Source organism: Oryzias melastigma, linkage group LG14, assembly GCF_002922805.2.
Source record: "Oryzias melastigma strain HK-1 linkage group LG14, ASM292280v2, whole genome shotgun sequence".
Classification (NCBI taxonomy): domain Eukaryota; kingdom Metazoa; phylum Chordata; class Actinopteri; order Beloniformes; family Adrianichthyidae; genus Oryzias; species Oryzias melastigma.
Window position 1 is genome coordinate 9,342,457 of NC_050525.1, and position 26,557 is coordinate 9,369,013.

The 26,557-nt window shown below is 37.0% G+C and overlaps 3 protein-coding genes across 5 annotated transcripts in view; 1 reads left to right on the forward strand and 2 right to left on the reverse strand.

Annotated features, from left to right (window-relative positions):
• The first annotated feature begins 1,522 nt into the window (after positions 1-1,522).
• On the forward strand, positions 1,523-3,831 carry LOC112143057 (claudin-7-B). Its single transcript, XM_024266801.2, has 4 exons — positions 1,523-1,996; positions 2,710-2,874; positions 2,950-3,034; positions 3,104-3,831. Exons 1-4 carry the CDS (start codon positions 1,774-1,776, stop codon positions 3,261-3,263), a joined length of 633 nt encoding a protein of 210 aa, XP_024122569.1. The 5' UTR covers positions 1,523-1,773; the 3' UTR covers positions 3,264-3,831.
• Positions 3,832-6,362: 2,531 nt separating this feature from the next.
• On the reverse strand, positions 6,363-12,945 carry npm1a (nucleophosmin 1a). Its single transcript, XM_024266262.2, has 11 exons — positions 12,761-12,945; positions 11,606-11,685; positions 10,021-10,140; positions 9,739-9,832; positions 9,551-9,663; positions 9,414-9,472; positions 7,701-7,752; positions 7,542-7,622; positions 7,345-7,452; positions 7,181-7,255; positions 6,363-7,099 (listed from the first exon to the last, which is right to left on the reverse strand). Exons 1-11 carry the CDS (start codon positions 12,807-12,809, stop codon positions 7,049-7,051), a joined length of 882 nt encoding a protein of 293 aa, XP_024122030.1. The 5' UTR covers positions 12,810-12,945; the 3' UTR covers positions 6,363-7,048.
• A 1,982-nt stretch (positions 12,946-14,927) lies between these two features.
• kcnip1b (Kv channel interacting protein 1 b) overlaps positions 14,928-26,557 on the reverse strand; it is a 42,235-nt gene continuing 30,605 nt past the window's right edge. For 2 of the 3 annotated variants that reach the window (XM_024266354.2, XM_024266356.2), the window contains 7 exons: positions 21,150-21,274; positions 20,996-21,065; positions 20,852-20,922; positions 20,670-20,777; positions 20,473-20,577; positions 18,682-18,744; positions 17,334-17,410 (listed from right to left, as the gene is read on the reverse strand). In XM_024266354.2, the coding sequence (XP_024122122.1) occupies positions 17,363-17,410; positions 18,682-18,744; positions 20,473-20,577; positions 20,670-20,777; positions 20,852-20,922; positions 20,996-21,065; positions 21,150-21,274 (590 nt within the window). In that variant the 3' untranslated portion in view covers positions 17,334-17,362. Of the gene's footprint in view, positions 17,411-18,681; positions 18,745-20,472; positions 20,578-20,669; positions 20,778-20,851; positions 20,923-20,995; positions 21,066-21,149; positions 21,275-26,557 lie in introns of all 3 variants that reach the window. The other variant, XM_024266353.2, reaches the window with a different exon arrangement.

Here is a 26,557-nt window from a genome sequence, read left to right on the forward strand (position 1 = left end):
TACACTACCTGTAAATGGTGTATATAGTATACTTTCTAAACTTATTCTCAAATAACCTCATAAACTAAATTTCAAGTGCACTACTTTTTGCAAATGCTTACTGAATGAAACAAGAGTGTTAATAAAAAGTGGTCTTTTCCAAGTGTAGTACAAATAACTGTAAGCGTACTTTGCACGAGTACAAGTAAAATGTATTCTAAAAATGAGGCAGTATAAAGGTGACTTTTGATATACTATCTATATATTGTGAACCTAAATATTCCAATTTAGTCTGAAGTATCCAGTTAGTAAACTTCCTGTACTACACACACAGTTTCTGTGGTATACTCGCTATACTCATACTCAAGTATACTTCAAGAAATAAATTTCAAGTGTACTACTATTTGCTAATGCGACTGTTATTCTTTTAGCAAAAACTAGTACTTTCTAAGTGTACTATAAGCAATATTTAAACATACTATGTACTACAAGTACAAGTAAAGTCTCTCTAAAGTGATGCAGTATATTTAATGTTGACTTTTGAAATACTATAGTATTTATATATTATGATACTAAAATATTCCGATTCAGTCTGAAGATGTATCAATTTAGTATATTTCCTATACTGTACTGTACTGTACTGTACTGTACTGTATTGTACTGTACTATACTATACTATACTATACTATACTATACTATACTATACTATACTATACTATACTATACTATACATGCTCTGTAGTATACTTGTTATACTCGTACTCAAAGATTCATCTTCCTGACCGCTATGTCCCTTTCGGGGTCGCGGGGTACTCAAAGAAATTTCATAAAAATAAACTTCAAGTGTAGTACTTTTTGCTAAGGGTTAGGTATGACAATGGCTTTTACTCCTTAGACAAAAAGTTGTAAACTTTTTAAGTATAATTATAGTAAGCATACTATGCAGAAGTGTACTGACTTAATGCTTCTCAGACTAAATTGGAACATTTTCAGTCTACAGTAGTTTATAAACTAAACTTCAACTATAACTTTCAGCATATAAACTAATTGCATTTGTAAATACTAGCCTAAATATTTTTCATAAGGGCCGTTTTATTTTGTTTTTATATTTTTTTAATCAAAAATACATTTTCCAATGAACATATCTGACTTAAATTATTTTCGCAAAACATAAAATTGTGTTTAAGTTGTGTACAAAGAAATATTACAATAATGTTGTACATGTAGAATGTTATTCATGACTTTCTTCTGGCGAAGTTATAATAATGATTTATAAACATTAGTGATCTAAATCTTCTAATATTAAATGTTGATGTATGACATAAAGGATTAGACTTAAGGTTTCTGTTTAGAGACTGATGAAACGTAAACAATGCTGTTGTTGATACCAAATCATTTCCGGTGCTCAGCGTCAGCTACGTCATCACGAAACTTCAGGTGTTCGCTCCGCCCACACGGCGGCTGATGAGTCGAAACTGCGTGCGCGTACCCGCCCCCTCTACCTGCAGCAGAAACCGCCTAAAAAAGCTCGCTCCCGCCGTTCCCACCCCATTTAAGGTGCGGCAGGAAAACAGGTGCGAGCAGGAGCAGCCAGCCGACTTCAATCCACTCCAACCGGCTCTAGGTGACTTTCTTGGCGGTAAACTAAGGAATACAAGCGGACGTCGATCGTAGGAGAGACTTTTCTGAACTTTTATCGGAGAAACTTCGCTTTTCTTTGATCGAAAACAGGTGCACGCGCCCTTTGTTTTTTCTTTCGTTTAATTGAATTCGACAAACCAGGAGGGAGAAACAATGGCCCACTCCGGTCTACAGATTTTGGGGTTCACTCTTTCCCTCTTGGGAGTTTTTGGCCTCATCATTGGGACCATTCTGCCCCAGTGGAAGATGTCCGCCTTCGTGGGGTCGAACATCATCACGGCTGTGTCCATGTACGAAGGATTGTGGATGTCCTGCGCGTTCCAGAGCACGGGCCAGATCCAGTGCAAAGTGTACGACTCCATCCTGCAGCTCAACAGTCAGTATCAACTTCTCTTTTTTTCAATCACCTGTTGACCCCTGCCTTTATATTATCACCCAGGTGTTTTTATATATTAATTTGACAAAAAATACTGCCTAATTTATATTTTCGGACATATTTAACCTTACCACGACTTTGCACATTAAAAAAATATTTACAAGAACTCTCCTTTAACTTAAATAATAGTTTTGGACTCTACCTGTTCTAATTACTGAATTCGATTTAAGCCCCGCCCCTTGAGTTCCCTTTTCCTGAGTTTGAAATCTCCATTTTGTTTGTCAGAGCAGGTGTAGTTAAAGGTTAAACATCCCCATGAGGAACTGTTGGGCCAACATGTTCACTTTACTGACGTACATAGGTGGAAAACAGGTGTACGGAAGACAAATACTCTATTAATATACTTTTTTTTAAATAGTTTTTAGGAAAAATGAAAAGTATTTTGTTTGGGGGGTGGTTTAAGATAAGGGTGAACGCTGCTATAGGCTGTCTCTGAAGCCGGTACAGGGAGTGTCATCGTGGCGAGGAAACCTGAAACCTGGTTGAACCTGTTTTTTTGGATTTGCTTAGAAGCACTAGAGCACATCCACCACCCCCACCAAGCACCTTTGACACTAACCTGTCCTTCTGTCGACTTCCAGTAATCGCTTTCTGACTTTGACCTAAAAAAATCCAACATGTCTGACCGATCCGTCTGCGATCTCTCCCTCCAGGTGCTCTCCAGGCGACTCGCGCCCTCATGGTGGTGAGCATTATCCTCTGTGTGGCTGGTTTGGGTGTAGCTTGCATGGGAATGAAGTGCACCAACTGTGGCGGAGATGACAAAACGAAAAAGACTCGCATTGCCCTGGCTGGAGGCATTGTCATCTTGATTGGAGGTACGATTCATTTTAGTTGGTACTTTTGTTCCTCCATTGTTGGCGTCTCACTAATTGATACATTTCTTCCCACAGCTCTATGCACTCTTGTGGCGTGTGGGTGGTACACTCACGACATCGTCCAAGCTTTCTACAACCCCTTCACCCCCGTCAACACAAAGTGAGTAGCATCCTTTTCTGAACCTGTGAATAAAGAGTTTGCACCCATCTGACGCCTCCTTTTCTGTAGGTACGAGTTTGGCTCTGCTATCTTCATCGCCTGGGCCGGGGCTTTCTTGACTCTGATTGGAGGGGGCATGTTGTCTGCATCGTGTCCAAGAGACAAATCCGTCCCGTCTTATCGATCCAGAACCCCTCAATCCAGCATTCCGCTCAAGAGCCACGTTTGAAAGATCTGGACTTTGTTTTAGCTCAAACCTTTTTTTTTCATATTTGTTTCAGCTTCACGATTGGGGAGAATGAGGAAAATATCTGTGCATCATGCTGCACTTTAGTTTCTGCAGCCCACACCATGTTACTGTATATCTTAAGGAACTCATTAAAGTTTTTAAATGTCAGTTTACTATAATTTTTGGGGGGGGGGTTTTGGCCATGTTTTATACAGTGTATCATACTGTGGACAAACCTGTATCACTGAACCAACACAGCTGTCTTTCACTGCAGTTCACTATCATGTCTCACTGTGGATTGCACTGCAAGATGAGATTGTAACGGCCCAAATGATGTGTTATTGTCATAACCAGTTCTAGTACAGGAGACGAACCCCATAACTAACGAAGTGAGCTGATTTAGTCAAACTGTACATTAAGTTTCCCCTTCCGATCCTCAAATCTCTTAACACTTTTAGAGGATTGGCTAAAATTTGATCAATGTTTTGCATTAAGTTGCTTGTGATTTTATTTTTTTTATACTTTTTAAATGTGTGTGTGTACATAGAATAAACCGTGGGAAACCTGACATGGATACTTTTGTCTTCTTAATGTCTCAAAGTAAAAAGCTTTATATTCAAAAGAAAATGAGTTCACCCCGGTTGCTGATGTGGTTTTGATCTGGTGCTTATGAGGAACTTGATCAACCAAAGACTAAATGTCAGTTCTATTTCCTTACAAAACCACAGAGTAATGTGGAGTTCAGTGTGCTGCTCAAAAATAAATGGACGGGTAAGGCAGGAACTGACTCTGATCAATATTTCAGGTTTTCCATACAGACATTCTGATATTTGGAGACTGTAATTTTTATGAGTTTACATAGTTCAGGGATATACAACTCCAGGACCGGATTCCTACATGTTTTCCAACATACCCTGCTCTAGCGTGTTCTGATTGGCTGATGCACCTGCACCAGGTCTGGAAATCAATCGGTATGAGCTGGAGATGTTCTCCATGGGGGCAGAACTTTTAATCCGTCAACCTTCTGCAGGGCCTCGCACATACTTGATACTCTCACAGTACATCAGGACTGGTTCTATGATGGCTTGATGATAGAACACCTGCAGCCTCTCTGTAACATCGGAAGTGAAACCACTGCTGCGTCTTTTGCACTTGTGCGGGTGTGTTGGCAGCCCAATAAGTAGATGAGGCTTCACTAGAACTTGAAGGAGACCTCTCCTCCTCACAGGATGAACAGTGGAGCGTGATTCCTGAAACAAAAGATGTAGTTCTTCCTTCAATCCATTTTCCTTTTTACTTCATGGAAAATGATTACCCTGAAAATGATCACATTTTTAAACTGTAGGCTCCAGGGCAACATGGAGAGCTTTAATCACTCCACTGTGGCTTTTTTTTTTTTTTTTTTTTTTTNNNNTTTAGTTCATTTGTGTTTGGATATTTACAGGATGTATTCTATTTTGAAAGGAACTTGACAAAAATGCTTTCAAAAGTAAAATAAGCTTAATTTGTGACATAAAGAAAAATATGACACAATACTAATTTAATTATTGAAAACATTTAAAACTTATAAATTAATCTTTTAATGGCCACAAAAACAATAAAGTGCTACTTTGTGGTTCTTGCTGGATTTTGGTCAATAAAAAACTGAACCAATTGTCTTTTTTAGGGTTAGAGGTTGCAGACTCCTGTTTTAAACTCTAACTTTTTATCCATTTGGAAATGTATTATTTTAAAAAAAACTTCATAAGTACACTTCTTTTAGCACTCATCAATGATTCCTCCATTTGTGCACTTTGTGTTCATAACAAAATGACTCAATTGAACAGATTCACTTCCTAGAAAGGTACAGCCTCTGCTTTGACCACGTGACGCTGCTCTAATCTAATCAATACATTGTCTTAGAAATCAGAGCAGAAGTTGACACAGTCGATGGATTTAATCCTTCAGAAATTTGCTCATAATTTTTTTAATTTTTAGTAATGAAAGTCACATTATGTGAAAAAAATAAAGTATTATGGACAAGTACTATGAAAAGAATAAAAAATGATCCATCATTAATGTGTTATGACTGACAACACTGAAAAGTTTCAGTTTGTTTTTCTTACAGGTTTATTTCTGCATCACTGGTTTGTTTTCTCTATTATCAAATTTATTTAAATGGATTCAGATACGTTTGAGGTCAAATTAAAACAATATTTTTAGAACAAAATTAATTATTAAGGACTTTTCTGGAGATAAAATGTAAAAAAATAAGCAATTTTTTAAATATAAAATAATTTTTTTGGTTTACATTTAGATATTTTGTGTCAATTTAAGTTGCAGAAGTCCGCTTTGGTTCCTCAGTATCTCACAGAAATAATTTTTTCACATAAAATTATAGAGGGTTAAAAGAAAAAACATGGGCCAAGAGTGCGTCCGTGTTACTAAACAGAGGTCATCAACAGCTTTAAGAGAACTTTCTGTAAATAATAAAAGTGGGGTGTAAATGAACTGTATTTACACTACTTAAACATCGTGTTTTTAAGTTCTTCATTTGTTTCAAAAAGCAGAAACAGCTTTTTGAAAACCAATTAAAAAAAGGTTAATGGTTAGTGATCATAAACAGAGGATGAGCAGCTTTCTATTTCTTTAAAATGTTGCTAGGATTTGTGATTATACAGGTTTCCCAAACTATTAATGTTCTTTTCTGTTCTGGCCAACAAAAGGTCAAATAAAAATTCCATGGAAGCTCAAGATTTTCTCCCTATGAAAATTGAGATGATTTAAAGCATAAAAAAGGGTGTGGAAACTTTATGTAAGATTTAGCTATTTGGAATAAAATATTAAGAAAGCTCAGTTTACCAAGAAATGCTCGATTCTGACGTTTTCATGTCGTAAAGCAGCAGAGAAAGGAAGCTGAAACCATTTCCTCATAAAATGCATGTGATGGCAACTGAACTGGCACTCCCCACTTCAGGGAAAAACCTCCTCCCACGCATTTCAGGTTTTCACTGAAAGCGGCTGCACACTTGAGCGCAAACCAGCTTGTCAGTCAATACAATATTCAGTTCTATGACCCACTTCGACTAGCTCCCTCTAGTGGTCAAAAACAAAAGCACATCGAGTTCAGACCTTTATTAGAGAAAAAGGAAGTAATGGTATTGGGGACAATTTACTGGGGAATTGTTGAAATGATTTGAAAAACAAAAGTTCTAAAAATAAGATGAATAAATGCATCAGCATGAATATCAAGCTGTATTGTTTTAAGAAAGCGGTTTTCAGTCATCAACAAAGTGGTCCTCTTCAACAGGCCTCATGCACCTACAGGAAGTGAGCCGCTCAGGAGAGCGGGATATGCTCAACCATTGAGAGGGACGGCTCATTCTACTAATTATTACACGACACTTGCATCTTCATGCATAAAGTCCTCAAACTCCACTATAAACCTTTGGACTGTGGGACAACCATTGCCATAGTAACACCGACTGATCTGAACATAGGTGTTGATGCCTAACCCAACATTTTACAGATTGTTTAAAAAGAATAAAAAAAGTAAAGAAAAAAAGGACATGACTTCTACCAGGGTGGTCAAGCTGAAAGGAATACATTTACAAAAAAACCTTGTATTTGTAAGAACTTGATATCATTCCCTCAGGATTTTAATAAGTCAATATATTTTCAAGATGACGATGATGGATGAAGTCTTCACAGATGGACGGGTGGAGAAAAACTTCAGGGGAGGCACAGATTCAACAGGTTTGAGAGGCGTTACAGACAAGTTATAAAATAGTTAAAACTCTAGTGGGTTATTTGTCCTCCTTAAGCGTCTGTCTCCACTTCCACAGCTCTGAGATCATCTACAGGGAAGAAAGTATGTTAAAATTGTAGACTTCTTGTACATCTATACACAGGAAGAACCACTTTTCAAGTGCTGTTACCTTGGCGTCTGTGACATTCTGTCCAAATCTTACGAAGTTCTCAAACTTGCCCTGGACTTTTGGGAGCGACACACCCTGCAGATGTACAGAATAGTCACACACCCGTTAAACTTCCCTCCTAAAGTGTCTCCTGTAAAAGGTTTATTGGAGCAGACTCCGCCCACCTTCTTCATAGACTCCATAATCTTGGCCTTGACCTCAGGGAGGGACAGGTTTGCTTTAGGAGTCTGGGGCTTGGGTGATTTTGCCCCTTTGCCTTTAGGCGTCTTGTCCTGTAATTATAAAGGTAGAAAAGAGAAAAAGCTTAGGGTCTTTCAGCGCCCCCTACAGAGCGTCTATGGCTACAAGAAGTTCTCATCACCTGCTTGGCGGCAGGGGTGTTGGGTGCAGAACTCTTTCCGTTTTGAGTTTGGGCCTTCTGCTTGTTTGGTGTTTGTTTGACCTGCAAACAAACAAGTCAATAAATGAAAACATTAACTGGAAAACATTTATATAGCTGAGGATGCAGAAGCTGCTTTACCTTAACAGGAGATTCTTCAATCTCACTCTCCTCATCTTCATCTTCCTCATCCCTATAAAAAGGTAAATACTGCTTTAATTGAACAGAAAAAACAATATATAATAACCTATTTCGAAGTCTGAACTTTGTTGTTACCATGGTAACAGGTATGTATTTAGTGAACCATTTCTGGATGTTTAATCATGTGGCATCAATATGACCTCTGGGTTAACATTTGATTAACTCCCTATTAGAATATCTGCAAAAACAAATGCAAACGTATGGATACAGCGCCCTCTGCTGGTGAACTGATTAAACGCACCTTATGTTATAAGATGGTACCCATTTATTTAAAATATAAAACAAAAAACATCAAGGACGACGCATGATTTATGTGCATTTTACGTGTTTATCATAGTGAATATCTGAGTGTTCAGATATTTATGAACTGTCCCACAAAAAGGATATTTTGTGACATGTAAGATCGCTGATCTTTTTCTCTTTGTTTTTGTAGCAATGTTCAAGCAATGAAATTCATTTTTAATCACTAAAATTCAGAAAAATGTTTGATGTTAAACATAACTACACAAAGCAAATGCGCTTTTATTGGAACTATGTAGATTTTCCAAAAATAAAGTGTTGGTGAGGGTTCTTTCAAAGTAAAACTATCAAATGGCATTCATAAAGGGAAAAAAGACTTGTGGTTATTTTAGTGCGATAGTTCTTTGGCATTTCCACTAAAAATGAAAAAGTGAATTCATAATATGTTTGATGGAAACGCTTGTCAGATTAGAATAAAGATTTAATGTTTTTACATTTTTTAGAGAACTGTTCTTATTAAAGTGTCGTCTTCATTTATGATCTTGTCATCGATCTAGTGCAAAGTGTCTGCAACCCGAGGCTCGAGGATTTAATACTAGAATAAGAATAAAGTACACATAGATTTATTTTAAAAATTAGACTATACCCAAATGTTATCCTGTTTATTTTCAGTAGTTAAAAGGATTAAATGGATAACGCACACCAGAGTCCTAAAAATGGAAAATCCCATGCTTGATTTGACGTTCATGCTTATTTGACACAGGATACGTTTTATTTTGAAGGGAACTTATATGCTGCTGTCAAAAGTAGAAGTCGTCAAATTAGAAAAAAAATCTGTTTTTGTACCAAAGTGTTTTGTTTGATTTGTTCTAAAATGATACAAACCAACTGTGACATCTATGTTTCTTTTAAAGTTGAAATTAACCATCAAGTTACAGAAAAGTGTTACGTTGTTTGAAGGGATTTCTTTTTTTTCCAAAATCTTAGCATTTTTATGTTATGTTGATTCTAAAATGGTGTTCTAAATAAAAATGTATAAATTATGCTTTATATTTTTTATCCAGTAAAAAGACACATAATAGCGATATTTATTCATCATATAATGAATGATAAGAATTGCAGTTTGTTCTGTGAATCGATCCATATATCTAGTTGATGACGTGCTAAAATAAATGGCTAATTTTTTTTCTTAATTCTTATTAGCTTCACTTGCATCTTCACTTTCTTAACTTATAACTTTGAAAATAAGGCTATAAATGATGCTTACAGGATGACTTGAGGTGTGTAGACAAACAGAACTCAAGGGTTCATTTCTGGATCAAACTGATCACGTCACTCTGGGTCCAAAACCCAAATGCTACTTCAGTCAAGATGATCTTAGCAACCAACATTCATTAAAAGTTCAATACTCACTCATCTTCATCATCCTCATCGTCTTCATCTTCATCATCTACATCAATCTTCATCTTTTTCTGTTGGCAGATCAAACAGGTAAAACTCAATATTTCACAAAGACTTTTTTGACGATTGTTCAAGTATTCAAGTCAAACCTGAGACTTGGCAGCAGGTGATGAAGCAGGTCTCTTCTTTGATGTTTTGACCTCCTCCTCTTCCTCCTCCTCTTCTTCATCCTCCTCATCAAAGGACTGATCTGTCTCCATCACTGAGAGCAGATGGTGTGATGAATGCAGACCCACAAACCGGCAGATAAAACTTCAGAAAACAAAACCACACTTACTGACGAGGTGCTGCCCGCTGAGATGGATCGGACCAGAACCCGCCTTCAGACGGAACACCGCTGGGGGGGTGATGGTAAACCCGCCGAGACACACCTACAGAACAAAACATTTCGGGTCACAGAAGCGACTTCACAGATCCACATTTAAATCAACTAAAAGAAGGAGAAACTAAGGAAAAAGTATAGTCTTCATAAGGTTCACTTATCTCATTTCCCTCCATAGAAAGACTAAACATCAGTCAAACGTACTTCAGTCATGTGCACAAAGGAAACTGTTCTTACACTTGGAAGAGTGGAGGGTTTGAGTGACACCAGAGCTGCCTTGATTTTCTGCCCCTCGGCATTCTGTCCTTCCACCTCCACCAGGTTCAGCTCATCTTTGGTGCTGGGGTCAACACAGGCCTGAGGGGGGAAGAGGGACAAAGAGTTTGAGCTGAAGAAAAAGACATTGACTGAATTTTATAGGCCTATGCTGATCGTAATTGTGTTTTTTAACAAGTTCTTTTGGCCTTTTTCTGAAGTTTAGAAGACTGAACCCATAAAGACCAGACTAATTTTTCCTAAAAAAAGAAAATTATATGGAATACGCCACAAACCAATTAGACCACAAAATTAATTTCAGTGACAGCGATGTCACGAGTTCTCTTGGGTTAACATAGCCTTTTTAAAAAGTATTTCTTTACTTAAATTGTTTGAACCAGGAAACGCAATACGTGGAACTAGGGTGCACATTGCTGCACGTTTTTTAAGTGTGCACAAGGCTGGATTTTTGTTTTTGGCCACACGTATTTAAAGTTAAAGCCCCATTGGCCGTCATGCACCTCAATGTTTCCTCTGCATTTGATCCATCCCCTGGAGGAGCTGCAGAGACACTCACGCTCGGGAACCATTTACTTGTTTAACCCCAATCGTAACCTCAACCCTTCCTCTGGGTCTGCTCGACTGAGGTAAAAGTTCAGAACTGTTTCTTGAAAATAGACATTTTCAATAAGAAGAACTTTTTCTACTATTTACTAGCATACATCACCCACTTGCAGTCGAAGAAAGCTTGGTGTGCAATGCCGAAGCTGTCCAAATCTCACAATTTGTGCAAATGACGGAAACTGCCCATTGCTACAGACCTTGCGATGGCGGATATTAATTTAGTTTTTAGTTGAAAACCAGATGCAGGCATCATCAGGCTCATTGCCACTTCAGGATTCATTAGATAAACCGATTCAATCGCTTCCAAGTCCCTGATTTAACCGCCAATATGTGTTCAATTGACACGTATTTTTGCATGTAGAGCCAGAAAAACGTGCCAAGAAAGTTGCATCACTATGTGCACACCTGAGTTTTGAACATGAAAAGCCTTTAACTTTTCATCAGAACTGGCAGCTTGAACACGGAGGGTCTGTGTAAACATAGCTTCAGGTTGCAGCTGTGAGGGGTAAGCTAACGGAAGAGCTCTAAACATATAACTCTCATTTATGGGATTGAGGCTGTTCAAGCCCCGCCCACAACTTAAGAGGCAATTTTTTAATGAACTACGGCCACTGCAGAAAAAATGTCCCCAAAAAAACTGCAACTTTTTTCATTTTGATTTAAAAAACAGAATATAATTAAAAGGCTCTTGGAATGCCGTGAAAATAGATCAAATTATGAATAAAGTGGAACTTTTAATACACTTTAATTCATCAAATTTAGAAAAGTTTCAATTTATAAATTGCATAATTTAAATGATTTTTTAAAATCTGCTTTTTAAACGTACAAATTAAACAACGGCACATTAAAACATGAATTGATATGCACATTACATTTTTATATGGCTTTAGTTTTGATATAAATACACAAATTTAAGAACGTCAAAGGCCTTCATTATAATTACCAATTTGAGATCTAACTGATGCTCCAGCTCATCGTCTTCAGGACTGAAGATCACTTCCTTCCCGGCTTCCAATGTGCATCCTTAAAGACAAAAAAAGCTTAAAAACAAGAGAAAATGTAAAGCTTATAAGTTATATTATTAATACGCAATAAGTAAAAGTGCAATACTTAGACTAACCACTAGAGGGGCCCATAAAGACGACATGAAGATTACATGCACCACGTGGGACAAGAAAACATGTCATTTCTGCCCAAAAACCGTGAAATAGAGCCATCTTGATATATATATATATATATATATATATATATATATATATATATATATATATATATACACACACACATTACAGGATCAACTATAAATACAAACTAGCCACTAAAATTGTTTTAAAGAGTGCTGACAGCAGCAAAACTCAAATTAGGAATGAATAACTGGAAATATTTACTTATAAAAATTACATTTGACTTTAACATTCATTTCTAAATGACCCTTTCAACAACTAATATGAATCTTTATTTAAAAGGATGCTGCATTTGACACGTGCTTCAAACAAAAGTAGGCGAATTAGAATATACGATGGGCTAAAATGAATGAAAAAAATACCACAAAGTGTGGAAGACTAAATATATAAAAACGTCAATTTAAATACAAAAAAATTGGAATACCTAGAATTTTTAAGTGGATTTGTAGGTCAGCCTGAAAGGGGGAGGGGCCTATCAGCACGCTTGAAACCACGTTGTCGATTTTTCTAGAAAAGAGCTTCGCCGTCTCAAAAATAGGTTTATTTTCTTTTGCCCGTAAAACAAAGAACTTAAACTAAAAGAATGTGAAAGGCTAAGTTTTATTTGAAATAAATGTCGTTTGCATTTGGAAAAGAAAGCACGGCGGCCGCCATGTTGATATTCCAGCATGTTTGTGCGTAGCAAGTCTCCTGCCGCGTTTCCAGTCAGAATTCAGTCAATAAAACCTTTAAGTCGTATTAGAAAAAACACACTACACGTTTTATGTACCTCCTTTTAACGTTACTTTAGCTACTTTCATCATAAATTGAATACGCGCGAGCGTCAGCGGCCGCCCCCATATCTCCGCACGAGCTTTAAACACGTGTATGCAGCGTGCACGAGGAAGACGCGCAAACCTGCCAAGTTATCTTACCATATAAAAATGTTTGTGGTGCCAAGGATTCTTCGTCCAACCCGTTCATTTCGCTGACTGACACGGCCGCCGCTTGTCTGAACTGGAACAATCAGGGATCGTGGATGGAAGGACTGGTACTTTGCTGCTGCTGTTCTTCTACTCTGCCGAAACGGAAGTGATCCAGCAGATGAGAGCGCTCCCTGCAGCTTGGCAGCTGATAGTGTTAGAAAATATTAATGTTTGATTGTAAAGTTTCACTAAATAGTTTTGAACAAAACGTGAACAATTCCGAATTCAACATCAAAATAATAATAAAAACAAACCCAATCAAAACAAGTAAAATTCAAATAATTAAAAAAATATATTATTGATGAGCATGTTAGTTTACTTTTGTTACTATAACTAATCATAAAATTATTTAAAAACTACAATATGTTAAAAACTTTGATTTTTGGGTTACACGTTTGTTTTGGCCTGATATAAGGTTGTGTAGTACAAAAAAAGAGAGAAAAAAATCTATTTTTTTATTTTTATTTTTTGCTTTTAGGCCAGTAACACATAAGAAAAACCTTTCATTTGGGTTGTACTTTTCCTGGTGTAATGTAATAAAACAGTTAACAATATATTATTTTAAAATTTAGCACAAGACGTGTTTGACACTTTAATATTTGCTTTTGATTGGCTACAGGTCGGTGCACGCTCTGTAGCCACTTCTATTATTGCACAACATATAATGACATGAAAAATAACAAGATTAAAGATTAATTTTATATTTTTTTTTATTTTTGTAAGAGACCACGGTATTAGCGGTATAATCCCCTTTGAGTTGTGCTTTATCAGAAATCTCGGACATCTCAGAAGCAACCGTCCTCTGTGAGGCCTCCCCGACATTCATTCATTTCTGACCTCATCTGGCATTTTCCCTTACATATTTTTGCGTGTATTCAGACTGAACAAATTTGGTTCGCTTAAAGTAAAGCAGAGTTCTTTGCTCCTGATAATACAGAACACATTTTCAATCAGAGTACACCCAAGCGTACTCTGGTTCAGGACCAGGAGCTGCTCCCAGACCCATATTTTAAGGGGGTCTTGGTTTCTAATCGTACTGAGCTCTCATTTGCTCTGAGTTTCTTCAGTCTGAATGGGCACCATGCTCGGAGCGGAACTGGACCAACACAGCCACCCATTACAGGCTGTATTGAGTAGGAAAATCAGTGGAAAAACATGGAGCAATGATGAGATGCAGCAACTCATTGAAATGTGATCGGATGAATGCAGGCTCATTAAAACAACTTTAAAATCAGTATTGCTTCTCACACTTTTTCCCCAAAAATCAAAACGTCAGAAACACTTATCAGCATACCTTTTTTGTCATCTCCTCAGTAACCACCCTGCAAAATGACTCCACCGTACCAAAGTAGCAGTAAAAAGTGACCTTCATGCAGACGTTCAAAATGGGTCCGTAAAATATAAAGTTTGAGTAATTGAACTATCCCAACAAGGATTGCAAAATTTAGGACTTCCATTATTCCTTCCCTCGTTGATTTCTCATTAATGACTTAATTGATCTTCGGTTTGAATTCCATTGTTCTTTTTCCCATTGTGTCTTTTTACTGCACAATGTTGTTTAAATTTGGAATTTGGGTTTTCTTTGTTTTCATTGATTTTATCAACAGTGTAGTGACAATGACAATTTTCACTAAAATTGGATAACTACACTTCATTTTACCCTTTTTTTTAATTTCTTTGAAAAGTCTATACCAAAAACATACTGATTGAGGTTCAAATGCATGAGGAGTGCACTCATGCAGTTCTTTGTACGGTCTGACATCAGCAGGGAGAAAAGACCTGCAGTAATCTCCCCTTCAGGCATTTTAGAGAGTGTTCAGAGACTTACAACAAGCAGGAGCTGCTGCCTGATGTAGTCTGCTGCTCAGATATGATTGTATGAATGAAAATCTTTCAGGACTTTGGTGCACAGCATCCATGCCCCTGTAGCTACTGTACATCCATAATTCATCCGTCAAGTGTGTTTTGCAGAAGACTGCAGTCTTTTCAGCTACACAGTTTGGGGAAACCCATGAAACACTCCAGAAAATGTTCCTTTACAATATAATCTGCTCTAGATTCCTTTAATGTTTGTCTGAACAATTCTTATGAAAAATAAAGAAATAAAAACGCTGTGTTTAATAACTTATATGTTTATTCAACTGTTTTTTTCTAGGGATAAAACACCTCAGATTCAAACCAAATCTTAGGCAGATGAACCACATAACTAAAAAAACGCTCCACTGTCTGCAAAAAGAACAATGTTTAATATTTTAGCGATGCAGTCACTTAATCCTGGTGAATTTTTGTTGACGATAGGGCTTTAAAACACTCGCTTGCAGGAAACCACCAGCAAGAAACTGCAGAGGAAGCTTCGGTGAGTGTGCTCTTCACGTCCAAGCATGACATCACTGTTCTGGTTTCAACGTATATTGTCCAAAAACTGCTCCCAGTTAGCCCTTATATTGTATTTGGGTCAAAATTGACCCATTTTCAAACTTGAAAACATGTAAATTTGGACCCAAACTTAATATAAAAGTTAAATATGACTCATGATTTTTGACACACCTTTTCACATGATGTCACACAAACCAGCGAGTGTGCAGAGTGACTTCCAGCTATATATTATGTCTATGGTTTAGAACGGCAAAGCTGTAAAGCAATTTTACATAAATAATGAAAGGCAACCAAACCAATTGTGACCAAAAGTTGTACAATATTTATTTTATAAATGTGCTACCTGGTTGCAATAATTTTTTCCTCTTAGATTGTTCAAAAATGTCTGTGGTACTGCCTGCAGAATACTGCACAGTGATATTAAACTAGTCAGGATGGTTTTTCTCTGACAACCCAGTCAAAGTTAGACGAAGGTTACAGGTACTTCACCGAATGCTGCTTGTTTTACTATGAAGGTAATTAAGATTTTCTTTTTCTAATTCAAGCTAATGCTAGCTCTCCACGACGGGGATGAGACGTAGAGCTAGATGCAGAAGATCTTTCCTGCAAATTTAAAGTTGCTTACATTTCCATGTTCACAAAATCACTAAAAACAGAACTAAAGTAAGACAATTTCAACGTGTCTTACAATAAAGAAAAACTAATAACTGTTGTGTTATTTTCTGACGTAGCTCCTCTTTGCTGTTGCTCTTAAGCGTGTCTGATTCCTGCAGGATAATAAAGGTAAACAAGGAAAAAAATAATCTGAAAATGTCAAAAATGTATATAAGGAAATAATTATTCCCACGCAATTTTTTAAATGTTTACGGCCAGAGATGAATTTTGGTCCTGGCTGCTCTTATTTTGAAAGCTGAAAATACACGTCTTCATAATGGCACTTAAAGTATTTGCAGTGCCACTTGGTAAACATTCCTATTTTTACAATTACCCCTCAAAATACCCCAAAAACAACAAATACCTCAGATTATAACGACTAAATTTAGCCTTCAGCACAGTTAAAACACGCGCCGCTAACATGCAGCAATGTGCATCTTTGCTGCAACTATTAAATGTGGCCAACATGAATTTCCATCAGTTTTTGTGCTCGATCGCACTTAAAACACGTGTGAATAACATCAAGCAAAATAGAACAAGTTAGAATAATATCTGCTCAAAGGAAAGGTCGATATTTTCAATATAACCTCCAAGTTTGAATGATTAATCAAATTTGAATTTAGATTTGCGAATACAGTTCAGCAGGACATTTATAAAATACATTTTGTACAATTATCTGTTGAAATTGGTAAGGTTACCACTATTATTTACATAAAATTATGTTAAACAGCGTTCAGCTGTCAGCTTTGCTGTTCTAAACCCAAACACTGGAAGTGACGATTCACATTTTGGGTCGTGTTGCCATTTTGTCTGACGTCACCGTGAAAAGGGTCTTTTGTAAGCACATCTCTTTGACATTGCACACATTATCCTAAAAGAAGCAATCCTTTGTTCTAAAAGTACATTTTGGACAAAAAAACAAACCCCTAAAAACCAAACAAACAAAAAAGTCTCTAAAATCATATTGTTATTGGACAGACTTATAATAAGCAGGCAGCCAAATCACAGGGGTCACTGCATCGATAAATCCAGCACATGACAATAGAATCTGTCAATATCTTAGATGCATGAAACAGAACACCCATAACACATGTAAAGCATGGATGGAAAAAGACTCTTTCGAACACATGCAATTACAGTTAGGCAAAGAAGGATTCGAAAAATAAATAGTTCCGTTTCTGAAAGTCATGGCTCTTTAGAAGGTCAGGAGGAGCCTGGTAATGCAGGGCTGTCTTAGTCTATATGTCTCTACCGTGACAGGGCTAAAAGCGTTAAAAAAGTCCAAGGCTGTCACATGGTTCTCTCGCTGTGCGTCAAACCCCTGGCATGAAGGCTAAAAGCTTTCCTCTCCGGTCCCGCCGTCTGAGTCATCACGGGAGATTCCGGGTTCATCCAGATCTCAGCAGGATGGGATGGGTTAGAGGAGGAAGAGGAGGTACAGCACTGATGCACCCTCACACATGCACTCACAAAGAGCCCTCCTATGTTACATGTCCCTGTCTCCTTCGTTTCGCACTCGTCCTACATCACGTTTTCAAACAGCTGCATGGATCTCATCATGGTTTCGTCCTGGGGAGAGAGCAGGGATGCAATTAAAGGGGAATAAAGAATTAAAGTGGCAGCTGTGCACATGTTTAGCTGCAGATATAATGTAGAGCTTCGTGAAAACAGCAGCATTACCCTGTTAGTTCTTGTAAAACATCCCAATTTGGCAAAAGTCATATATGGAGACTAAATAAATTAAAATATATTATTTTGTTTACTTATTGAGAGACATGCTTGAAAAAAAAAATTTGAATGAAAGGCTGTTTTATTTGTTCATTTGCTTTAATATTCCTGCACTTAGAGGACTGAAACTTTTGTTATTTAGTACTTTTTGTGCATTTTTTACACTATAAAATATAAAACTAAACATTAAAAAGGAGAGAAGGACACAATATAATAAAAAGAAGAGTCTTGTATCCTTTTATAAATGTTCACACCATAGCAGTTTTCAAGTGGGTGATTCAACCTTAACATTGTTACATTATTATATTCATTTTTTTAGGTCATTTCAAAGCTTAGTCATAGAGTTAAAATTTATATATATAAAAAAAGCAAGGCTTGATTCATAACAGGAATCATGGAGAAACAGCTATCTTGAAGCTGCAGAACAATTCATAGCTCCACTTTTTTCTGCCAGAAGATTGTAAAAAACATTAAAAAAGCATCAGCGCAAAGGGAGTTTACTCTGTTGCTCCAAAACTGCTATTGGTGGACAAAGATTGAGCAGTGAAAAAGATTGAATGTGTATGACTAAGATGAGATGTTTTCAAAAGAGCATGATATGTCTTTTTTAAAGACTCATGCTGATGAAAAGAGTTTTTTTTTTAATGTTTTTCTGGCAGTTTTCTAATGAGGGAGAACATATTGAAAGATACAGTAACAATAATTAAAAGACCACTGAGAACACTTTCAAAACAGATTAAATGAGGATCGGGGTCTAACTTTAAAAACATGTAATGCTCTGAATTTTTTTAAGAGTTGATCACAAAAAACAGAAACATTCTAAATAATTTCTTCACCCCGGCACCTACTCAGCCTGCAGCTGCCTCCACACTGCTATTAAAAGAAGAACTGGTTATCCACTGCAGCAGAGTTACACTGTTGTTCAGATCTGACACAGTTTTAAGGGATGTCATATGTGTCCGTATAATGGGTTCCTAGAATATCTCGTCATTTTACACAATATTTGCGAACTTGATGTAAATTCAAAACAAGGAAATATTCCAAACTAGTTAAAACTTTTCAATGTTGTTCTTTTTGCATGTTTAATAGTTTTGTAATGAGGAGGAACATACCTCTTGACAGGCTACAACAAACTCCTCCAAGGTCACCACTCCATCTTTATTTTTATCCATTTTCTGTGGAAAAAACAAGTTACGTAATAATTTTGATCAACTTGCAACAATGTTTATGTGAAAACGACCATATTTTCCACACTATAAGGCACACTTAAAAGCCTTTTTATTATTATTTTTTTTTTTAAAGGACACTGCTTCTTTTAACCCGTGGATTAATTCTGGTTGTGCTTGAAGGGGTGAGAGATACACGCTGCTCTGTCAAAATGTCAGTCTGTTTTTTTATTTTAAGAGTGCAAACAAGATTGAGTGTTTTTTGTAAATAAGCTAATGTGGCTATAGTGTAGCTGTGTAAGTTTGTTTTTTATGTATTACTAATAAGGTTGGGACCTAGCGCAGTCACAGCAAAATTTATTTTAGCGGTATCAGTCTTTTTTTTTTTGTTAGGTTAGGTTGGGTGTTATTGTAAATATGCTAACGTGGCTAATGCAGAACTGTGTTTTTTCTCCACATGTTACTAATAAGGTTGTGAATCAGCATAGTCGCAGTAATGTTTTTTTCAGTAGTATTAGTCTTGTTTTTACACAAGTTGCTAACAGGTTTTAGTGCTATTGTAAATATGCTAGCGTAATTAACATGTCGCTATGTTGGACTGAGTTTTTTTTTTACATGCTAGTAACGAGGTTGGGAGTTAGCTTAAAAGAGTAACATTTGTTTTAGTCGTAGCAGTGTTTTTTACATGTTGCTAACCAAGGTGGGTGTTTTGTAAATACGCGAACACACGGCTTTCTTGTAGTGGTATCAGACTGTGCTTTTTTTTACTTGTTACTAAGAAGGTTGGGAGTTAGAGTAGTCGCAGTAACATTTGTTTTACTGGTATCAGTCTTGTTTTTTTTTTACAGGTTGCTACCAAAGCTGGGTGCTACTGTTAACATGCTAACGTGGCTAACGTGTAGCGATATTGGAGTGTTTTTTTTTTTTTTTTACGTGTTCCTAATAAGGTTGGGAGATTGCATAGTCCAGTAACGTTTGCTTTAGCAGTATCAGTCAAATTTGTTTTAGAGTTACAGGTACTGTAAATACACAGCTAACACTTCTAGCTTAACTAACATGTAGCATATTACAAACAAGTTCAAAGCTTTGTCAGAATTCCTTCACTATTCACTACTACATAGTGCACTCTATATAGCCTCCTACTACTGTCCAAATCTACAATTCCAAAATCGAGTGCACTAGAAATTTCCCTGAAGTCTTTGCGTCCGTCGATGCTCACTAGCGAATGAAGATCACTATGGATTACGGTTGAAGAACTTTGTGGAAAAAATTTTGTTTGATTGTAATTTTTTAATAATCCATCAACATTTAAATCATCAGAACAAAGTGGATTTATAAATAGACATTGTAAAAGGCTTATATTGATTACATTTTCACTTTGTGAAATCTGTGATGTTCTAGTTGTTTTAAAAAAGAGTAGTGAGCATGGTGTCTGAATTGCTTTTAAAATCCAGGGCACTATATAGTTTTTTAGTAGTTAGAAATTAGGATGGGAACTCGAACATAGTCAAAGTCTGACTGAAGTGTGGATTTATCTTTGACTCTTTTGTCTCACCTAATGTGTTGAAACACACACCTAATAAATGAAAAGTTGAAAATAGACTATTTCTATAATCCAGTGTGCCTCATTGTGCAGAAAATATGGTACTAAAACAGCCAAAACATAAAATTGGCTGAAAATGAACTTAACAAAAAAAGGTTCAAATGTATTATTAACAGTGTTTATCATAAAAGGACCTGAAAAAAGGCATCCACGTGTTGCTGTGGGACGTCTCCCTTTAATGCGGGGTAGGTGTATTTGCCCATCATGTCGTAAATGGCTCTCACAATCTCTGTCATTTCCTGCAAAAGGGGGCGGGTGTTCATCGTGTGGCGGCACAAAGGGTTGACATAACACATGAGACGCTGTTTAAACAATGGGAGCTCCATCTCACCTCTCTGTTTATGTATCCATCTCTGTTGATGTCATAAAGATGAAACGTCCACTCCAGCTTCTCCCTCAGAGTGCCTCTCAGCAGAATTGACAAACCCATCACAAAGTCCTGTTATAAATGAGGATATCTTCATCAGAAGCCTGATAATTTGTCCTGTTTGTACATGTTTGTTTCCTGATTACCTTAAATTTGATGGAGCCATTGTTTGTGGTGTCAAATGCGTTGAAAAGATAGTGTGCATACGTGCTCGCATCTGGAACAACAGCAAGAAATCTGCTCACAAACAGATCACTGAGTGAAAAACTGCACAGAAGAATAATTTCTACCTCCATGTGGGAAGAACTGTGCATAAATATGTTTGAAGGTCTCTTCGTTTACCACCCCACTGGGACATTCCTGTGCAAAAACACAACTCTTTTGTGTTATTCCTCTCGCTTGGTCGCATGGGTGTTGCTCTCTGGAGGTGAAATCTAAACTTACGTTCTTAAAACCTCGATAGAGGATCTGCAGTTCCTGTTTGGTGAAGTTGGTTTGAGCCTCCAGCTGATCCAGACCCTCTGGCCTGTGGCACACCATGGTCATCTCCAGCTCATCCTCCGTTTTATCTAAAGGGAAAACAGCAGAGACATATGTGTTCACTTGCTTGTGCATTGCTCAGCATGAACTATTTTTTAGCTTTTGATGAATAGAGTCAAATCCTTAAAAAAATAAATAAATAAATTTTGTACATTATACAAATTTTGTACATTATACTTTTATATTTACATTCTTCTTTTTTATTCTTAATATTATTATTATTATTACTGTAATTAGTGTTGCTGTTTGCACAAAGGGAGGAGAGAGGAAGAAATTTCATCTGTGCTTTGTATGCCCTGTACTCAGCATATTTGACAAATAAAAGCCTACTTGACTTGACTTGACTTGATAAAACAGCTCAGCAAAGCTTGAAAATGTAAAGTCAGTTGAAAATATTTCTGAAATACGATTAGACAGCAGAAAAAAAGGGTGGAAAAACATCTCCCTGAGGTGGAGAGAAGCAGACAAAATATAAAACAGCAAAGAAGTAAAAAAAAAAAAAGATTCGAGCAGAACTGCACACATTTGACAAATGAGTTTGCCCCCCAAGGGGTTGAAGCGTTTTATTAATGGCATCATGGTGCTCAGTATCGGTCTCTGTAGAGACTGATGGAGTTAAATGAGCGTGGAAAGGTCTCTGCTGTGGGGTAGTGTTTGTCACTGTCACGGGAGAAAAGTCAGTGCTAACAGCCAAACATCCTGCAGTGCCACACCAATGAGTTCACACAAGCAACCAAGCAGCTGATCCGCACAAAACGGATCATTTTTAGGGCACGGATGTGAGACGATGGAGCAGCCAAGTGATATGGAATATCTTAACAGTAACAATCACTACCAAAAAAAATTTGCAAGTTCAAACGAAAACTAAACTCTTGCCTTTATTTTAGCCAAATGTATAGGTAAACTAATCCTGAACATTAAGAATCATTTAAAGTAAAGTATAAGATAAAAAAAAAAAACAATAATTAAACAATCGGAGGGAAAACAACAAGCAAAAACCTCTAAAGGTTTTTACATGTTCCTCTTGTGTTCTTGTTGTGTATATTCCATTTCTCCCATCTTTTTTGGATTTTTTTTCCGTCTTATCATATGATTCAGCATTTCCATCTTATATATTTCCTGAACTATTTCTTCCCATTCTTGTTCCGTTGGTGATTTAGTTTTATACCAGTTTTTGTTAATTGTTTTCTTACAGGTGTCTAGGAAATTTTTAATTAAATACTTGTCACTTTTAAAAAGATTGTTTGACAAATTGTCCAAGTATAATAATATACTTGTCTGTGGTACATTGTACAACTTACATGGACTTTTAATTGGAAGTGGTCACTTGACCGTGCATTTCCAAGGCCGGTGTGAGCACAGCTTTTAATTATAGCCACCAAGACTTTTTTACAATGCTTGCTTGGCAGGTCGCTCATCATCATTGGCTCAGTAAGAGCCATTTTCTTTTTCATGGCTGCATTAAGAGTGCAGGAAAAAAGTAAACATGTTTTTTGTGCATATGTTTTTATATTGATTGGATAAATATTTTGTTGAAATAAATTTTAAAATATGTCTTCGGTCTCAGCTGGTCAGTTGCATGTAGTCATCTGTAAGTGGTGCATTATTTATCAAATTTGCAGGAATCTGCAGAAAGCTTTTCATCCATCCATTTTCTTAGCCCGCTATATCCCTTTTGGGGTCATCGGGTTGCTGGAGCCTATCCTAGCTACTGTTGGGCAAAGGTGGGTTACACCTTAGACAGATGACCAGTCTGTTGCGGGGCCTACAAGCACCCCCACACACACTTGTAAACCTAGAGACACTTAAAGTTTAGAGTCACAAATTAAGCCGGAGTGCCTGGAGAAAACCCAACATGCACGGGGAGAACTGAACACAGTTTATTTAGATCTTAAAAAATCAGCTAATGGTTACAGTGAGATAAATAGATCTTCAGGTTGTAACAGTCACAGTGTTACACACACACTCACAAATACAGTCAACATTAACATGTCGGCAACATTGTGGTTAATCCAACCAGGTGTGAAATATTGACACCCTCCTCCCATAATGCTAGAAGAATAAACATGCAGAATAAATACCACATAATCAGATAAAAATGAATGTTTCCCTGGTCACCCCCGCTTGTTGCAATGGTTTGACCCACAGGTTCCTAAGCAACTTGATTGTTGCACCCTGTGACTTTAATGTGCTGCCAAGCATTTGTTTGGGATGTGGCGACACTGTCATAAGCTACAGAAATATTTACTACAATTATGTGGAAATTCACGCTCTGCCTTTTTTAGTCCTCCTAAACTACAAAACAAACAGCTTTAACCATATTTGACATGTGTCAGCATCAATTAGAGGGCGTCTGAGTGCTCATTACTCTTCATTGCTTCGTATCAATTGCTCATCACAGCTCCAGTGATAGGTCTTCATTTCATGCACACACAGCTGTGGCTGTCCAGAGCATATTCTACCACTATTGCCTCCAGCTGAGCTTCTGTTTACTACAAAGAGAAAGTGACTGAGATGCTGCAGAGCAGAACAAACATATGTGGCAGGAGCGCTGTGAAGAGGGCCAATTACTTTCTGTGCACCACATTTACTTGACTTATAATTATAATGTATCATGCATATTTCACATTGATGATTTAATAGAAAAAAACAGCTGACAGAAAAAAAATGTTGGCTTTAATCAGTTTGATTATGTGTGTCACATTTTTAATTTTGCTCAGGGATAAATAAGAGTTACTCTTTAAATTTTATTTAAAACATATTATTGTGTATTTGATGTCCCACTCCGAGCATCTTTTAATCTATTTTAAAAGCACTCCCCGTGGTTGTTTAATTGTGAATATGCCGTTTTAAGCCCAAATCAATAAACCTATGTCATGTTCAAGGACATAGTTTCTGCAGAGCGGGAGTAGTTTGTTAGAAATTTGCCCCTGAGTTTTGGGCGGGACCGTTGGTGCAGAGCAACTCCACCCCCTTCCTCTCCCTGTTTCTGAGAGTTCTGTGTTTACACTCTCCCCCACTAGCTTGCGGCCCATCACATCCATAAGCTAACCACTCTCCTCTGCTGAGAGTTCTCTGTTTATACTCTCTCCCACTAGCTTACGGTTCCCAACATCCCCAAGCTAACCCCTTCCCTACTGCTGTCAGTTCTCTGTTTACACTCTCTCCCGCTAGCTTATGGCCCCACATATCCCCAAGCTAATACTAGCGGTGTAACAAAAATGCAAAGCAATATTGGAGCTATTCAGCTGTATACATGCTTGAATGTGGAAAATGAAGACGGCCATGGGATCTAGTCATCTATTTTTGGTTGATGAGCTTGTTTTTTCTACATAACAAATAAAATGCTTTTCAAATTGCATTTTTTGTCTGCTCCTCATTCACAACCATTTCAATAACGAGATGTTCAGAAATGCAATTTAAAGCTTAATTTTCCCTGTACATGTCCTCCATCATGACTAAAGTGCAAGAAAAACATGTTAAAAATAAAAACTCAATTTTTATTGTAGTGCATCTTTAATGATAAGACAGCACGTCATAAACACAACAAAAGGTGTTGCGGTTGTGTCGTTTCTTTCTGTCTCATTACTTTGATTTCTGTCAAATGTAACAGATGGAACGTAATGAGGGTGTAAAGAGGAAGCAGGCAGAGGCCCTGATTGGATGGAGACTCAGTAAAAATAGGAAGAAGGCAGACTGCGAGATGGAAAATAAAAAGCTGTGATGAGAGGAAGAACAACACCTGTTACACTCAGATTTGATGAATGACAAACATGCAGCACCGATTCCCAAAGAGAGAATCTTCAGAGTCTGACCAGATGGCAAAATCTCATCATGAAAACAAGACAATTCATTCTTACAGAGAGGTGTCAAGAATGTTTCTGCGTTTATAAATAGTGTGACAGCTGCTCTACACTTTACCAGCACCTAGTATGTATGAGGAATGTGTAACATCACCAAACGATGGAGATCATTAGTGTTGGCTAACTGCTCTGTCATGCTCCCTGCCCCTGCGGCGCTTTCGGGACGGTGCCACATGCTCCTCAAAAGCAGTGCCTGCATTTCCCATGTGTGGTGATCACCTTGAAATCAATGTGAGGCAAACCTTTAGAGACAAAAGGCTGCCATCTTGAGATGTGCTACCCACCAGCAAAGCAAGGATTTTTTTTTTTTACGAATCTATTTACATATTTCCAGCGTGGGCTGTAAGCCAAACATACATTTTTTTCTTCAATATCAGCTTCACCATCAGTGGTAGTGATCACTACAATAAATGGAGCCAAATTGAAGATAGAGGGACTTTAAAACAAGACTCTCCAAATGAGTCAAAATGTATGCAATTCTATTTATAAACCACCTTTCATATAAAAATTACGTCCGGGAATCGAGTAAAAAAATTAACTAATTAATTGCAAACCTAGAAAAAAAGGGGGCGATTAATCGCAATATTTTTTTTCATCTCAGTATTTGCCAACTACTTATTATCTGTGAATAATCACAACATGAAATCACACATGAAACTCTACATTTAGAACATTTATTTTTAATCATTGCTGCCAATCGATTACAAAAAATCTGATTAATTGCAAATTATTGCGTTGTGATTAACCAGATTAATCACTATGTTTTACCAGGTAAAATGTATTTGTACAATATGGCACCAGATCATGGATAAAATGATCCGCTTTTTGTGAAAAAGTGACCTAAACCCCAAAAATAGCAAGAATAAAGTACTAAAAACCGATTGAATATGTATTTATTTTGTAAGTGACCGTGGTATAAGAGGTATAAAACCAAGTTAAAGTGAAGGACTGTTTCTTCAATTAATTTGTGTTAATACATATTAAGGCATTAATTCTTTTTGATTAATCACGTGCGTTAATGCCTTAATGTTCACAGCCCTAATAAAAATACATCTCAAAGTATCGTACATACAGAGACAAACAACACGATAAAAACCAAAACACCCTAGTGATGCATAAACATTACTTAAAAGCTAACCTGGAAAGGTAAGTTTTGAGTTTTTTCTTAAAAATCTCAAAATTGTCTGTCTGAACCATTAACTGTATATAAGAACTGAATTCAGTAAATGTGACATCATCCATATAAAATGGCTTCTATACACGGCTCCAAACAAATGAAGTTACAATTTTTTTTTGCAATTTGGATGCTGCCATATTGCAACCAGACAAAGTCAAAAACCAGTGATTGGTCTGAGTCAAAATCACCAGAGTCAACGTCACCAGAACCAATGTCACCAGCGTCAACGTCACCAAAGTCAACGTCACCAGAGTCAATGTCATCAGCGTCAA